This window comes from Homalodisca vitripennis, chromosome X (assembly GCF_021130785.1).
Source record: "Homalodisca vitripennis isolate AUS2020 chromosome X, UT_GWSS_2.1, whole genome shotgun sequence".
Classification (NCBI taxonomy): Eukaryota; Metazoa; Arthropoda; class Insecta; order Hemiptera; family Cicadellidae; genus Homalodisca; species Homalodisca vitripennis.
Genome location: NC_060215.1, coordinates 136,598,407 through 136,617,045, shown reverse-complemented (window position 1 = coordinate 136,617,045; position 18,639 = coordinate 136,598,407). Strand labels below are relative to the sequence as shown.

Below are 18,639 nucleotides of genomic sequence, written 5' to 3'. Positions count from 1 at the left end.
GTTTTACTAACGGGGCTGACATCGACAAGGTCTCTGAAACCACTTAGATTATTTTCTAACCAATCATAGAAAATATCAAAGTATGACTGAAAGTGACAATTTTATTATTGATGTTAATGATTGTATCCTTTAGTAGTGAAATTTCGTTTTTCCCTCTTAAATTCATCTTTCACTACATCAGGTGACTCTTTTGCAACCAACTTTAAAGTTGAACTGGTCTGCAAACTCTAATGAGCTTAAAGATCTTATTACTACATCAATGTTGCGTCAGCAAAGTAATTTTTTAAACTTCAACACCCATATGAAATAAATGCTGTGTCATATCCCATATCCTAATTTTAGTTATAAATAAATAGGAATGAGAGTTTGAAGGACATTGCTCTGTCCAATCCAAAGTACTGATGTTGTAGGCACATAATAAACAGCATTTTCAGTATTTCCGAGATTGTAAAAATTTCAAACTTAGATCATTGCATTTTAAACACTCAACATATTTTGTTTGTATCTCCTTTAAAAATGAGAAAATTGTAAATTTTAAGTGACAAAAAATGGAGGTTTTTGCCAATCACAGACCACTGTGCGCCGCTGATATGCCACGGTGGTTAAGCTCGATCTAGGAAGCCCAACCTTGGCAGTATTCATTAGGACTCTTACATTTGAGTGATGGTTCAGAGTTCAGGCAGTGCGGATCGCTCAGCTCTTATCTCTCTCTGTGTCCCTTTGCAGGGTTTTAAGTTCGCGATACTGGAGTTGTGTGTGCGTTAACTATCGTAGTTAGTGGATCACTTGGTGGAGTTTTAATTTCGGCAATTTGTCTATATTTTTATTAATTTGTTTGTTTATTTGTTAATTATGTCGAGTTGTGGCGTTTGTGTGAAGGCCGTCACCGGTAAACACCTAAAGTTGTTGTGTGCTGACTGTGGGGGCGTTTGTTTCATGGAAACTGTGTTAACATGAGCAAAGTGGATATCGAGACTCTCACTAATGAGGACATCGCCTGGAGGTGCAACCCATGTGCTGCAATCCGACTCGCAGTATGAGACTGGAAGTACAGGCTGAGCAAGGTAAACTGTCACTTGAAGATGTCATGCAGGCAATCAATGAAATAAAATCTGACCAGAAAAGTAATAATTGCTGACTTCAATAAATCACATAAGAGCCTTGACACCAAGCTCGCCGAAACTGCTGCTATTTTGAGGAGCCAGGTGGATGAAATGAAGAAGTATATAGGGAAGGGATGGAGAAGTTGGAGGCGGAGAATAAAGCGTTGAGGAATGAGATTGCTGCTTTGGAGACAAGAGGAACCGCGTAGAGGAACAAGAGATGTACTCCAGGAGGAACTGCATCGAGATCCAGGGCATCCCCTGAGGAGCCTACCGAGACTGTCGACGACGTGGTTGACATCGTGTTAAAGTTGGGAAAGCGGTTAACATGGACATCAACGCCACGATAATCGACGCTTGTCACCGTCTGGGGAAGAAGAATGATGCGGCTCGCAGAGGACCCCGTGGCATCATTGTGAAGTTTGTCCGTCGGCTTGACAAGGAGGAACTCCAGAAGAGGAAGCATCAGAAGAGGGATCTCTCAACGCGGCATCTTGGAATGGCTATGGGACTCCACAATCTACCTCAAACGAGTCACTGACACCTTCAAGGAGGAGGTTGTATGCGCTCGCTCGTCAGGCGAAAAAGGACAAAGGGTACAAGTATGTGTGGCACCGGGGAGGAAAAGTTTTCCTAAGAAAAGAGGACAATGCACCTGTCATACAAGTATGTAACCAGGCTGACCTTGAAAGGCTTTAGTACTATTCTTGTATTGTAAGTATGTATTTAATTATTGATTCCATAACTTTAATTTGCTGTGTAATTGATGAAATTAATTATGAATTTTTTTGTGACATGTATTGTAATATTTTAGTTTTAATTTTTCTCTAAAGGCAGTCCAAAAATTTTATTAATAATAAAAAAAATTGAACTTAATTAATGATACTAGTTTGTGAAGAGATACATTGTTTCGATAGAACTTTTATGGTTATTCATCAAAATATTCGCAGCATGAGGCATAAATTTGATAGCCTGCTAGTACACCTAGCTTCTTATAAAAGACGACCCGATTTTATATTCCTTTCCGAGATATGGATTAAAGATTCCGAAGCGAATCTGTACCAAAATTAAATGGCTATACGCTATTTTTAAAATGTAATAATAAATATAGAGCTGGTGGAGTCCGCTGTCTATGTTCATGACTCGTTTTGTTAAAAGTGTAAATTTTATTTCAACTACTAAAGTATTTTCAAACAGCAGATGTCTTATCGTTCTCCGTTAAAAATTGATTCATATGAATGGTTTTTTATGGCTATATACAGGTTGCAACATTATTCTATTCCTGCGTTTTTATCTGAGCTACAAACATTTTTAGAAAATGAACTAAAATTAAAAAGAAGTGCTTGAATAATTGGTGACATGAACATTAATTTACTAATCAATAGTAGTGCAGTAGACGATTACGAAATGTTGATGGCTAGTCATGGATTTGAGCTCGATGATCAATGAGCCTACAAGAATTGCAGAGCGTTCTGAGACATGCATTGATCATGTTTATGTTAAACTTGCCTGCAAAGACAAGACAATGATCAGTGCTGCGGTAGAGCATGCTCACATAACCGACCACTCGCTGACAGCCGTGTGGGGGGTGGGTTGAGGGGGGGCGCCCCTCCTCACACCCGGTCCTCGAACAGCTGATAGCACAAGTAAACAATACCGCATCAACTATAAATATCTTAACGATGTTTCTCGACCAAACTGACTGGGCACAAGTGTATGGAACGGAAAACGCGTCTGATGCTTTTTGATAAGTTTTATGATTTGTTGCAAGTTGCGATTAGTGCAAGTAAAGCTGAAATTGAACTAAAGAAATAAATGTGTTAAGTTGAAACCTTGGATCAACGATGGAATCTGTAAGCGTATCATATTTAGAAATAAACTGTTTAAGAGATTTAAAAAGCACAGAAACCAACAAGGTGACAGGTTTAATATTTTTTTCATTCGCTTTCGAAATAAACTGAACAAAGACATAAAAGAGCTAAAAAATGCTTATTATAAAAATCTGTTTGAAAAAGCAAAGGTAACCCAAAACAAAACTTGGAATATTTTTAAATGAAATAACTGGTCAAAAAAAGTAAAACAAAATGGATTATTCATTGGAAATAGGACAAAATGAAATTACTAGAGATCCTAAAATAATAGCTGATAAATTCAACAACTATTTCCTAACGTTGTTGATAGCTTAGCCGACAGTATTGAAGAACCGACAAATTGTGAATTTTTGCCTTATGCCGGGTCATTCCCTAAGAATTACGAAATGCGTTCTATGTTTCTGGAACCTGTACTCTTACAGGACCTGCAAGACGCTGTCAACTCATTAAAGAATGGCAAGTCTCCCGGATTAGACGGAATTAGTTCAACTTTAATTAAACACACATTTCCTAAAATTTGTTATGTTCTTTTATTTATAGTAAATTTAAGTTTTTCAAACAGGAGTTTTTTCCGGAAAAATTGAAGTCAGCAGTTGTTATTCCGATTCACAAGAAAGGCCCCTCAACAATTTGTAGCAACTTCCGCCCTATCTCTTGGTTTTCTACCATATCTAAAGGTCTTAGAGAAAATTATGAAGCGAAAATTGATTAATTTACCTCACTTTGACGGAGTTTTTTAGTCGCAATCAGTATGGGTTCAGAGAGGGCGTGAGCACCGAAACTACACTTTTAAATTTCATTGGATTGATATCTGAGGGACTTGACCAAAACAAACATGTTAGTGGGCTGTTTTTGGACATAAAAAAAAAGCCTTTGACACTGTTGATCACGGAATATTATTGGGAAAAATGTTTGACTGTGGGATAAGGGGAGTTGTTTTAAATTGGTTTCAAGATTATTTAAAATCTAGAAGACAGTGTGTAAAAATTAATGGAGTTTTCAGTGCAATGGGTGAAATTAAGTGTGGTGTACCTCAAGGATCAGTTTTAGAGGCCCTACTCTTTTCTTAATTTACATCAATGATCTTTGTAATGCTAGTCTTCAGGGTAGTATAACTTGTTTTGCTGACGACACCTGCTTTGTGTTATTCCAGCTCCAGCTGGGGTGATATAGAGCTTGCTATGAATGTTGATCTCAAAGCGCTAAAGTGGTGGTTTTGTAAAAAAACAGAATGGTTCTTAGCCCTGAGAAGACAAGTTTATATTAATTTTAGTTTAAGAGGTCAAGTGCCTTTTGACGCCGGTGCAATTATTTATAAATGTTTTAATTGTTTTTGCAATAATTCTATTTGCAATCTATCTTGTAAAACCGGTTGCAGAAGCAAGTGAAGTTAAATATCTAGGCGTAGTGTTAGACAGAGAATTAAACTGGAATAACCACATATTAGTATTGAAATCTAAATTAAAAAATTATTTACGAGTTTTTTTATTTTCTGAGGAATTTTTGTGACAAAGAGATATACGTCTTTTTTTATTTTTCAATTGGTAAACAGTCGGTTAGACTATGGTATTTCGTGTTGGGGAGGCACTTACAAGACAAAGCTACAGCCTATTTTGAAACTTCAAAAACATTTTATTAGAATTATAGTAAACAAACCTAAAACTGAAACCTCATTCCCTCTATTTGTCAGCCTTAATATATTACCTCTAAGATTTATGTTTGTGTACAAAACTTTAAAGTTGTTCTACGATAAGAGTGGAAACCTAACGGATGTTGACATTAATGAGTATAGGTTTAAAACTTCGCAATGCAAATAACTTTAGAACACCTAAACCACAAAAAACATTTTTTTACTAAAACTTACTTTTTTTAGCCCCAAGAATATTTAAACAAAATTCCTAATGAAATAAAATTTAAAAAGTCAAAATTCTGTTTTTTGAAGACATTAAAACAATGGTTGTTTTCTTTCTGCGACATTGAGGTTTTAATTGAGGTTCAGGAATAAATGAATTAAATTTTCATTAATTTCCAAGCATGGTCCACAAAATTTACCCTGAAATAGATTCCAGTAGCATGTATTATCTTACACATGATTACAAAAATTTCAATAAAATACTTATAGGGACTTTTTTCTTTTTAAATTTAACTGTCTGAACTTTTTATTTTTTTATAGTTTTTAATAATATAATTACACAGTGTCCTCTAAACAGGCTTGCCTTGGAGGCCCTAAAATTTTCTCAGGATTAAAAATATTGTTTTATATGTACATATTAAAAATGTTATTAGTTTTTTTCTTCCTCTAGTTGTGTATTTTGTTAGCTTTTATCTGATGTATACTTTAATTAACATTCATATTGTAGTTGCTGTAATGTACATAGTAGTTAAGACTTAAACAATTTGGACAAAGGTTTTTTTTTTAGTTTGTATAATTTGATATTTTTTTTTCTTCATTAAGGTCAGACCTGGGAGAAGTTTTTTGTTTGTTTTTTTTTTTTTTTCACGCTCTGTAACTACTGTATGTATTTATGTTATCCTGAGAAAATAAATTTATTCTTATTCTTCTTATTTACTTATTCGGTTATGATTCAATTTCTTTTCGTTATAAACATGTTTGCCAATGCCATAGAATCTTCTAGAAATAAAATTAAACATTGATTTTAATATGGCAATATTCATTACCTGATTGGTTGGTATAACTTTCTTGTGTTACGATTGGGAATTTCATTAGAGGTGGAACTCAATTTGGGAGTATTCCTGGAACAGACTGTCACTTATTGGCAGAGTATTAGCGAAGCTTATCACTTGAGGGGTGGACAAATTTTCTCTTCTGTCTTCCACAGAATATCTTGAGAACAAAATGAGCCATAGATTTGGTATTTTATAAGAAACTTCATATCTACACGAACAGAAGATCAAGTTAAATTAGGGTGCATGTATCTACATGGGATTTGACTCAGAGTTAACAAAACCTAACATTTTAAAGGATATATTGAGAAACAACTGAGGGTTGAACTATAAATTTGAAATTTTGCATGAATATAAACTTCAGTGAACCCTTTTAGGTGACTTACTCAAACGTATAATACAGTATTAAGGAAAGTAAACATATTCATTAGTGCACATTCTCCATAGCTGCATGCACTTTATTAAATCGTGACAAATGCTTTTATAATAATTTAAGAAGTTGTTTTTTTTCTGTGCAGTGTCTGGCTAATAAAATCTGTTTGCCAATTTGTAGAAGTTTTGGTTCACATTTCTGGACATACTTTTTTAACACACAATATTTAGTTGATAATCCAACCCTCCTCATAAAATATGAGTTAATTTGTTTAGTCTCCAGATGAATCTACTGTGCATCTGCATACGATATCAACTCTCTCCACTCATAACAAATACTTATACTAAACTATGAACAAGTGTTAGGAAGTTTGGAGGTGTCGTTGTTACAAAGCAGATATTTATTAGAAAAATAAAGATTAAAAAAAAAAGCAGAATGGACGTGTTATACACGGTGAATTGGGATGAGGGGGGGTGTTTCACCAAAATATGGTCTTTCATGGGTTGCTTCTATCTCGGGTTGTGCTTTTTATAATCAATTGCAGATATAAAAAAGGAAACCTAGGAAATTTTGTGTTCATGTTATACCTCTAGATTGAAAAAAAAAACAAAAACCTGTGAACTCTTAGTGTTACATGGATCCCAAAATAGGGCAAAATCTCAAAATGTTTTAATATGATTCTCGTAAGACTGATAAAATAAAATCTACAAGTTCCAAAAAGGATAAAATTGGGTATTTGCATATTCTGTCTCAAAACAGTTTGAAATGAAAATATTAAAAGTGTTGGTGAAATGTCTGCTGTGTTGATAACCCACATCAAGCACTGCTTGGTCTAGCAGCACATTAACTCTTTCCTGGCAGAATTACTGTAATGCACTACCAAATAATTAATTCGGCAGGTCTGCCACATACAAAAAAATCATTCAAATTTTTTAATGGTTTACTTGTCATATATTGTTGAAAACCTTAATAAATTATCTATGATATTGTGGAACTATAAAATTTATTAGACTTATGAGGTTACAGTAAAATAAATTGTAGATTTTTATTTTTATATAAAATTGAAGTTAATAGCTTTGAATATACGATAATTGTACTGTAATTGTACTGTAATTGTATTCTTTGTATTAATTGTAATGTTCTAAGTTTGTTATTATTGATCTATGATTTTAAAAAGTTTATAGGAATTTGGACATTTGTCGTCGTTATAACAACTATTTTGTCATACATTGTTACAAGGGTTTTAAATTATGTATAACAATATTATAGATAACGGTGACGAATGTCAGAAATCCTGTGATTGTATGCTAGTTTAAGTTCAAGATATAAATGTAAACTATTTGTAAAATCTTCACTAATATTTCTGCACGATGGCCCAGGAGCCAGTGGTTTTGTAAAAATGAATGTCACACTGTCAGTAGAATACTGTACTAAACCTTCAATATATTACTCCTAGGTAGCAGCATAAAAATTTAGTGAAAAAGAAAAACAATACTGTGAACTTATTATTTAATTTGAAGTGTAAAACCAGCATATGATTGCAGCACAAAGGGAGTGATGATCAAGTAAAGTAAGGGGATTCCAGACTACTGAACCACCAGGCTCTCCGGCAAGACCGGGAGAGGGTTAAAATGAAACATTACATTCAACAGTAGACAAGTAATGCCCCAATTACGAACGCTCGTACAAAACTTTCTTGTGTTTAATGAACTGTCATGTTGCCTTCAATGAGAACTTCTCTAAGTAATCATAACAAAACTGAAATGTTTGTATTGCAAATATCACCATAATCAAGTCCAATAATACGCACATTCTACCAGCTTCTTCTTATTGGAATATAATACTTAATTTATAAACAAACACTCCAATAATTATTAATTATTTTCGTGAGGCCTTTTGTGTGCAAGGAACACATCATCAGACCCACATAACCACTTTTATTTCAGTTATGTGGGTCTGATGAGTGTTCCTTGAACAAGAAAGGCCTCACAAAATTAAATTTAATAATTATTAGAGTATTTATAAATTAAGTCCAATAACACGGGTTAAGTGAAAAAATGAGGCGAATCACTGATAGTAAAATTTAATTTCCATTTCTTTAAACATAAAAAATTACTTTTCAGACACCTGCAGTTTTATTTTAGTACACAAAAGATGTTTGAAGTATATAGTGATGCGAAAATACATGTTTATGTAACTGTAACCATAACAACAACAACACGTAAATAAGTATTTTATCAATGTAACCGAATACAACACATTGTTTTTAAAGTTAAGTTACAATAGCGGGAAATTCAGTAATTAAGTCTAAGTTAGAACTTTTGTAGTGTACGCACATATTTAAAGTTACGCTAACTTAGTGAATTATTTACATAACTGATTTAAGAACTTTAGCACTAAATTATACGAGTACTGATAACCTCATACATTTACACAATATCGAAATCTAACAACCAATTCCATCTTTACAAGAGAGATAAATTAATGACATCAGGAAGGAAATGTAACACCAACAACTAGCAAAGGATTTTCACAATCTAAAGTACAAAGTACATTATACATATAATCAATCTATTTCTTTGAAAATTATTATTTCAAATAAAACACCTGTTCACCCATTGCGGATCCAGTTAATCTAGCCAAATGCCTTAGCTGGACTTTACGTTGCTTTGAGTTTGATTGTCGAGGCCGTGAACACAGAGATGGTGCAACAGAGTTTAGGAGGAACAAAAAATGTGATTCAGAGTCTATGGAAGCAAGGCCAAGTCTTATGATATTCAAGGGAGACAACCAGCTAAAGATTTGCAAGCAGGAGGCAGTGCAGACATTGAATCCGGATATGGATCAACACGGTTTAAATCAACACAAGGTTTTGTTGAGTGAAGTTAGTGCAGGGATGAAGAATTAAATACTCATGAGGTGACATGGCAAGAGAGATGGTGGCTCTAATACGGGGAAGTTGATATAGGACTTTAGGAGGCACAGACACAAGGACAAAGAAAATTAAGTTAGTACTGTAAGAAGGTTACAAAATAAGAACAGAAAAGGTGGACAATAGTGATGGTGACACAACCTTAATGTTTATTATGAGATATAAATATATTGTTTTAGTGACTTTCTCATACGTCTGAATTGAATAATATATGGGAGATAGGGCAAAAATAATAATAATAATAAAATTGGTAGAGACTTAAATTATTCAAAACGCGACCTCATTTTAATAAATATTAATTATTTTTTACAAAAAAAATTATTTGGTATGCATTTTTCAAAAGGCATGCATATTTGTGAAAATTTATTTTCAAAGAAAATGAAACACAATACGTGTTTATGGAACTAAAGTGCATAATTTGGGTAAACATTCCGAACATACTTTATAATATACATGAAGACGCTTTTAAGTATGTGGACTACAACATGAGGACAAAAAGGTAAAACAGGTTATTATTCATTTAGTGGGAAGGCAGTGTGGAGGGGGGAAGGTAGACTAGATTCAGAAAAGAATAAAAATGAGGAAGGGGAGTAGAGTTGGAAAAAGTGAGATCAATAAGTTTAAGAACACTATATATTTACATGTAAATACTATATATTTGCTATTTATTTACATGGCCTATCTCAGTATGACAGAAATCTTGCCAGCACAATCTATTAGAGAAATATGGGAATAGTTGAGTAGATGAAACACAGACTGTTCGATGCACGAATATTACGTTATTGAACACCTAGTTGTTCTACTCAGCACAAGAAACTGGTTAATCATCCGCAATGGGTTAATTTGTAATTATTTAAAAGCAAATATTTGCCAATCTTTAAACAATATTTGAAAAGTCAATTTTTTATCGACTCGTATGTGATTTCCATAACATTTCAAACTGGATATAGCTTATAACAAAATAAGGTTCATTTGTTAACCCTTCGACCACTGTAGACGAGAATACTCACAAGCAGAGCACTTGCCATCATCTCTACTCTTGAGTATTCTCGCATGCACTATCGGTGTTCTGGCATAGTCACGTGAGCTATCTTGTTCTGCTATTCAGCTATCTGATGTGTGTACCGAAAGTTCAAGCGAGATCTTGTGTGGCAGGGGGGGGGGGCTGGTAGGTAGGAGGGGGAGGGGGTTATCGGGAGGGGAAATACTTGAGTAATACCAAAGTGATATCATGAAAGTACTAGAACAACTTGATGGTGTGTATAAAGTTATTTGTTCATATATTTGATTTGGCTTTGATGAATACTCATACTATATTTCTTTGTGTGACCGTGAAAAAACACGCATTTCTACTTGAAGAGAACATGGATGTATGTTGCAAAAAGAAATTGTATCCTAATCAAAATAAATAGGCCAATAGTTTCAAAAATCGTTTAACTTTTTTGAGGTTAATTAAAAATAGACTAGAAAATAACTAACCAAATAGTTATATACAACATATATGGTTACCAAATGTGAATGGATGAAACGATCGCGGCGCCACAACCATTTAAAGCTAGTTTGGCTATGAAAAACTCAGCGCAACTGGCTCGGCTGGCTGCACAATCTACAGTGGTGAAAGGGTTAATAAACCTCTTAATTCCTATATAAATTTAAAATTTTTCATTTTCAATTTTAACAAAAAAATTCAACATACTTTCCCATATAGAAATTAATATATATTTACAGAGATTCATATACAAACTATACAACTAGAAGTTCGGAAAACAGTAGAACTGTCGATTTGCGTTAGAAAAGTGTTTAACTTTTCAGGAAATTAGGACAGAAAAGAGAAGGAACTATAAACCTAATTAACAAAACACACCATCTAAATAATTTTACAACATATTTTAAAAGTTAATAATTTTATACTATAACATGAGCTTTTCAAGCTTAGTTCTGTACAGTTGTGCTATTAACCAGCACAGATTCTCTTTGTATCACACAAACCTTACAATACTGTGCGTCTTTTCTGTAGCCTTGAAATTAATGTTCTCTATTATCTGACAATAAGAATAACAGATATATGAAAAAATTTTGAGTGCTAGGCCGATTTCAACAAAGAGTATTAGATACTCAATTGTGTCGTTCATCTCTCTAGAAATGTGTTGTACAGCTATTGGACAAGGAATATTGTTGGATGACCAGTAATACCCATCAAGGAAGTTAATACAAGTGGGAAAATGTATATATTGACAAGCCTATATACCAATAAGTAATTATATCACTTTTCAACGGAACTTGCAAAATATCATCCTCTTTATAGCTTCTATATCTCATTTGCTGACTGCAGACTATTTTTGCGTACCGGTTTTATCGCTTACAACTTTGCCAAACTAGAAAGGGTTTTACTTCTCCAAAAGAGGTCAATAAGAAAATTGACTGGATTGGAGATATGTGATAGCTGCAGAAAAACTTTTCAAAGGGCATGTAATAAATGAGAAGTTATTTGATTTTGGAGACAGAAAGTTTTGTTCTTTCCTTTAATGTTAGATCTTTAGTTAGTTGATTTTCTATGATTCTAAACCCACTTTCAAATGCTGTATTCTATTGTTTGCAATTTATGTGGTGGCAAATGTCCATATAAATTTTGTTACCTAGACCTGCCATTCAAAAATCTTATCCGGATGATTGGAAATCTAATGTATGTTTAACTTTATCTGTTCTTCAAGAGAATTTCTCTTCTGTGACAGATAAGGCTGTTCATTTAATACACTGTCTAATATAAACATCAAATTAAGTTCCAAAAGATATTTCCTACAATGTTGTCCTACTCTCCTTTGTCAGGTGTAATACATGGTAGATAAATTTCCAGGACTCCATGCTATTAACTTAACACCATGGTACATCTCTATAACTCTCTGGATAGAGGAAGCTACGCCAAAGTCAGAGGTTTTAGATTTTAAATATGAGGACATTTGAATTACAACATATGGTGATGGAATGTGAACCAAAATTGTGAGAAATCATGAATTTAGGATAAATTGAATACTCAAACGCATCTTTCATCTACAGAATAAATTTTCAAAAATTTTAATTAGGCAATGGCATTTATTACTCCGCTGGAAAATTTTGAGCTACAGCTAGTTAAAATCCATCTGTTCTCAGATTACGCTTTGCTACTTTTAACCCTGTATTTTAATACATAAGAAACAAGATAGCTGCTTGAATTTGTTGTGATATGTAATAATAATTAATGTCTATACGGTAATGAACATATTATAGTGAGTTTCAAATTATTCTTAGATTATTACAAAATTCAAGTTAATAATAAAAATGTGAAATTAAACCAAAGCTGTGGTTTTTAGAAGAGAATCTGTTACTTTATAAATTTATTATAAGTAAACATTTTAATTACAATTGTATCACAAATTTTAATTACTTATTTCATACTCATGGGTGATCAGTATTACCAATTACCACAGTTTCTATATATCAATATCACTCTGTTGCCTAGGCAGAATTCAAGGACTGAACAACTATGGAGGTATTCAATAGGCCTGAAAATGATTACTTGGGGAGACTATATGTATTTACTATGCAGAGTATTGTATAAACCAGTGATCTCACATGATTACATAAAGTAGGATAAATTACTCCAACTTCTGCGATAAATAGTAATGACGGGTTGTCAGACTGTGATACAACAGTGATCACACACCAACACATAGTAGTTAAGGATTAAATACACAAACTGTAACATTTAACATGGAAACAAGTTTACTTCAAACATATACAAAACAACAGGAATAAAACACAAAAGAAGCTTAAATTAAAGTAATGATCTAAACCTATTTCAAGGTTTCAGTGGCAGGATGAATTTTACGGCTAAACTTACAAAAGCAAAACTTTGCTTATCATGTCATGAAACTAATAAATGCGTAGTTAAAGTTAAAGTTTTAGGAATATCCAATGGGAATTTCTTTACAGCAAATGCTGGACTAATATTCCACTATTTTCAATTAATTACTTGATTTTTTCAATTGCAAAATAACATGTTTGAGATTAATTTTTGATTATATATTAATTATAACACTAACAGCGAATTTGGTGCCTCAAATATTTATGCTGCATAGCCCGTGTGATCGGCATGTTATGCCATGCACAGGAGGGCCTCGACCAGCTGTTTAAACGAATGTTTGGTTCTCCTTTAATGCTGTGTGCAGACAGATAATATGCCTGCAACCTTCCATTCAATTTATCCACAAATTTTTCTAGAAGTGGTCAGAAATGAATGTGAATTTTGTTCGATAATCAGTGATACAGCAAACCTCTGCAGATTCAATTGAAGATTCTGCCAGTCGATACTCGTTTTAGATATTGTTTTAAGGTTTCGGTGGATTTGCAATTCGGCATTGATATAACACCAATGTAGAAATTTTTTGTTTTAGAATATTTAATAAATGTAAGCCATATTATTTTATACTTGGTGTTTATTAAAAACAAAAATAAATTTAATGCAGTGAGAACTAAAAAAACTATTTAACAAGTAAGAAAAGAGGCCCTTGAAATACTCTATAAGAAACTTTAATGTGATATATCAATATTTATTCACAATATCGTTCTTTATTTTTCAAAACTTTTAATTGATATTAAATTGACATGAGTTTACGCTTCCGCTTTGTTGGACGTTGTCCTTTGCCGTTGGCAGTTCTCAAAATTGTTTCAAGTCTCATGTTGGTTCGCATAGTTTGTTTTGAGAGTTTAGCCATATCAAATTTTGAAAACTGTGCTATGCCTCAGCTCAAATGGTCCATATGTGTAAAATTTGGTTTTTGTGGTTAAGCTTATAGTTCTACATACTCAAAGTCAGCAACATTTTGTTTTTAAAATGCCACCTCCTTAAAACTACAGGACTTGAAAATGCATGTTTAACACAACTTGCACAAAAATTATTTGAATGGGAGAAAAAACTATGATAAATACGGTTAAAATCTAGATACTTTTACGAACCAAGTCACACATGTCCACATTTCAAACTGTAGAAAAAGTTCTGAGGTCAGTGTCAGCGATGTGAACTGAAACGGATCTGAACTGTGGTGGTGGATGTAAATATTGTGTGAGGTTTGATTGAAAATGAGCTGAGCAGGGCACAGCTGTAGGTTCAGGAAGTCCCATTATTTTTATCACACCATACGTTTAATTAGATTTACATTTTAATTACTGTTGTAAACTTCACTTTAAATACAATGTGGTAAGACAATTTAACTCAACTCTTATAACGTATTAACAAAACAATAAAACTATTTCTATAAACTGAAATTTAACTATAAAACCATTACGATTTCATAAATAAATGAATGTGATAATTTATTTAATACAGTAGAAATTAAATTAAACAAGATTGGGGGTTCTGCGTACATAATGCTGGGTCCACTGATATTTATTTACATACAAAGCTTGTTTCCTTTCAAGCTCCTTTTTCAGACGGAGAAGAGAAAAACAACAATTTAATCAACATCCTGAATCTGTTATGCTATCTATGTTTTTATGAATCCAATCTAACTTTCTCTATCTCCTGTATCTTTGCTACATGTATTTGAATTTCTACTTTAGTTAAATGATCAAAGTGGTCCATATCACTTCAAGTCAGATAAAAATACATTCTGTACTCTCATTGGTTCTTTTAGTTATAAAAATCTCAAAGAGTACATTTTGTTGTTTTTTTCTTTTAAAATTTACATTTGTGGACAATCTACATATCATATTGTATGTACATAGAAATGAACAGGATACAAAAAATTGTTAAATGAATGTAGATTCAAAACCCAGAAAACTAATTAGAAATTTGAAAAATATGAAAGATAAATCCGTTGACAATCTGACATTATGAAGTTCTAGAATAATTTGATTGTGGGAGTCATCAGGTTCTCACTCACTTGGGAACTGTTGATGGTTTAGACCAAGTTCCTGGCAGTATTTCTGAAGTAATAAGCATAACACAAAATAAAAAAGTACAAAATTTTATACAATTTTTATACACATACTTACTATACAACTTAAAAAAACTCATTGGATTAACAAAACAATACTTAAGTAATTTCACCGTAATGGTTTTCCTTCAGGTTGGAAGCTGGGCGTCTTTATCATTACCAGTTTGATGACACGATGACTTACCAAAAGTGATAAAAATTGCCTCTTAAGAAAACCAATAAAAGAATAACTCCTACAGTCTTCATGTGACTATCTTTAAAGGTATAAAAATAAGATATTTGTGAATGGTTCAGATTTAAGTATGGTGTTTTATTACACCAAGTGATGGGTCGTTTTGAACTTTTTCAAAACAAAACCTTCTAAAAAAGGTGATTCTTTGGCTTAGTAGGGAGTGATGGAATTATTGATGATGCATGGCTTTAGTGCTTTTAACTATAAATATTGCACTATTTACAAAAATAATTGACAAAATTAACTGTAAGGGTATTTGGATTTTATAGGATGGGAAGAGCAAGCTTACCTTCACCAGATTGGAAGGATATTCCTTTTCTTCTTTATAGAGACAACGAAATTAGATGTTTCCTGCCCACCGGCCCCTTTATAAACTCCAGAAAGATTCAATTTGGTTTCCAATGAAGTGTTCAATTGAATCTCTCTGTGGTTGTCCAATGATCACAAAATATCCCATTTTGTGTTTTCTATTTAATCTCTCTATGAAGAAGAAGAGAAAAATCCCTCCAACCTGGTAAAGGTAAGTCTGCTCTTCCTATCCTATAAACAATCTAAACCAGGCTTTATGCTCTATTTAATCATAAAAACCTGTAAAGGGTATTCATCTATCGACCATTCTTAGTAAGCAACAGTGTTCCTTGCAGAACTCAGAATATCCAAGAAAACATTCAGGTAATGCAACAAACAATGAGCTTATACAAGAATAGAAGGGTGAGGCAAGAGAACAAATATCAAATAACTGGTTAACGACCCATCACCACGATTAATTTCAGTCTGCAGATAAACACGAATAAGAGAACCATTAATGAAAAACTCCTATATCAAGTACAGAAATAGAACGTCACTTTAAGTGTCTGTAGCAGCATAAAAATATCACACATCAAGAAAGTTCTACTGTGTAAAATTTCTGTACAAAATTGCTTAGCATTAACGGCAGGGCATACACTGCTAGAGCTAGTGGTACATTTTGTGGATTTTCAAAATTTTCCCCAGTCTTTGCTTTGCTGTCGCCATGCCTTTCTTTGGTTTCCGATCTGAAACAGAAAACTGATGTCAAACTGTGCTCTTTTGCTGATTTTTTAATACGTTAGTTTTATTTGTTGTCACTTAACATAAAGTACGTCACTATACACATCTTCCTACTAGGTTGATTTCAAAGGCAATGGCATCAAGAATCAAGAATCAAGAATCATTTTATTGTCGTCCCACATTACAATGCCATGACAAAGTCAAAGAAATTAGATAATACTAGAATACTAGGTTTAGCACTTATGGTCATAAGTACATGTCAGAAAACATAAAAAACTAAATTAAAATACAATGTCAATACTGCCTGATAACATCTCATCAACAGAATAAAAAGCTTTTTTCTTAAGCCATCTTAAAACAACATTTTTAAAAACTTTACACGTAATATCTCTACAGCCTAATGGTAACTTATTGAAGAGCTTTTTCCCAATATACAAATACATTTGCTGGGTTTTGGTGAGTCTAACATATCTTAAATCTAGAAGATCTTGGTACCTTGTATTATATGAGTGACACTTCTCAGGTTAAAAACATCTAGATTTTCCTTTACATATACCAAACATTGAAAGATAAAAATACACGGCAAAGTAAGTATACCGTGTTCTACAAAAATAGGCCTACAAGAATCACTAGTACTGACATCAAAAACTGTGCGTAAGGCCTTCTTTTGACATAAAAAAACCTCATTGGCACCACTTGAATTGCCCCAAAGTAGGGCACCATACAAAAGGTGGGAATGAAACAGCGCAAAATATGCCTTAGTAACTATGGTAGAGCTAGTACAAATTTTAAGTCTTTTCAGTAAAAAAATTACTCGAGACAGGCGAGAACAAAGAGCATCAGTATGACTTTTCCAAGTAAGCCTAGAATCTAAATTAATTCCCAGTAACTTTATTGATTTATTGTCAGAGTATTTCCTTAAACTAAAAACAATATGCTCCGTCTTATCCTCGTTAACATATAGGCAGTTGGCATCAAACCAGAGGTAAGACCTTTCCCTCATATAATTTATTACTACAGAATTAATGTCAGATAGCTTATTAGAACACATTAGTGTGGTGTCGTCAGCATAAAGAACACTCTTATTAGGTACAAAATTGGGAAGGTCGTTGATAAAAACTATAAGCAGAAAGGGACCCAGGACAGAACCCTGGGGAACCCCACTTTCAACCCTTCTAAGATCAGATCTTTGATCACCAACTTTGACCAACTGGGATCTATCTAAAAGATATGAGGACAACAGTGACAACTCGTTGCCTCCAAAACCATAGTAGCTCAATTTCTCAAGCAATACCTGATGGGGCACAGTATCGAAAGCTTTGCTTAGATCTAGTAATAAAGTGCTGGCTTCCTCACTATTTTCAAAGCTATTCAAGATAAAGGATACAACACTTTCAACAGCTTTAACAGTAGACAGATTTTCTCTAAAACCAAATTGGGCAGATGAGAGCAGATGATTCTGCTCAAAATAACATTCCATCTGAGACTTAATGATACTTTCGACCACTTTAGATACAACAGGAACCAGCGCTATAGGTCGATAATTACTAATATTAGATCTATCCCCTTTTTTATATACAGGCACAGTTAGAGTAAGTTTCAAACAATGTGGGAAAACACCAACTGCGAGTATCCAATTAATAAGAAAAGTGAGGGGATACAAGATTACATCTATTATTTTCTTTAACACAAAGTTGGAAAGACCAAAAATATCTTCAGATTTTGAATTACTGAGCCCAATAACAGTTTTAAAAACATCATCAGAATTCACAAAATTCCATTTAAATGGCAGTAATTGAGGATTCTTTATAACACTAGACTCTAAGATATCGATGGCACCAGCTAAATTCAAGTTAACGGCATTATTACCTTTTACATTATTAGAAATATTTACAAAAAAATCATTGAAATCACTAGCAGATATAGGAAGCTCTGTCTGTAAGTTTTTCTTAGGTGTACGCCCTGTTTCCAGATTAATGACGTTCCAGGCAGCTTTACAGAGGTTACGTGATTCCACGATATAAGCATCGTTGGCATTTTTCTTAGCTAGATCTATTTGTTCCCTATAGAACTTCTTAACCCTTCTGTGGATTTCACATAAGGCAGGATTGCTCTTACATCTACTATGACTAATATCTAAAAATAGCCTAATCTGCTTTAAAACAGGAGTATACCAGTTTTTAAGTTTGCGATTATTATTTACAGTATTTTTGGCCACTTTAGTTTTAGTAGGACAACAATCATTAAAATTATGTTGAAGGACCTGCATGAAACAATCAAAAGCCACTTCAAGGTCATTTGAAACTATCACTTCAGACCAGTCAATGTTACCCAATCTGTACTTAAATCTATTAATACTAACATCATTTAAAACTCTAAAACTATACACATTTTTTTCACACTTATCAGCTGGTAAAGCGGTACACGGTGACAAATAAGATA

At 33.2% G+C, this 18,639-nt stretch overlaps 1 protein-coding gene across 2 annotated transcripts in view; it reads right to left on the bottom strand.

Moving 5' to 3' along the window:
• Window positions 1–8,099: 8,099 nt before the first annotated feature.
• LOC124369880 (histone lysine demethylase PHF8-like) overlaps window positions 8,100–18,639 on the bottom strand; it is a 60,256-nt gene continuing 49,716 nt past the window's right edge. For both annotated transcript variants that reach the window (XM_046828018.1, XM_046828017.1), the window contains exon 17: window positions 8,100–16,202. In XM_046828018.1, coding sequence (XP_046683974.1) covers window positions 16,123–16,202 — 80 coding nt within the window. In that variant the 3' untranslated portion in view covers window positions 8,100–16,122. The remainder of the gene's footprint in view (window positions 16,203–18,639) is intronic.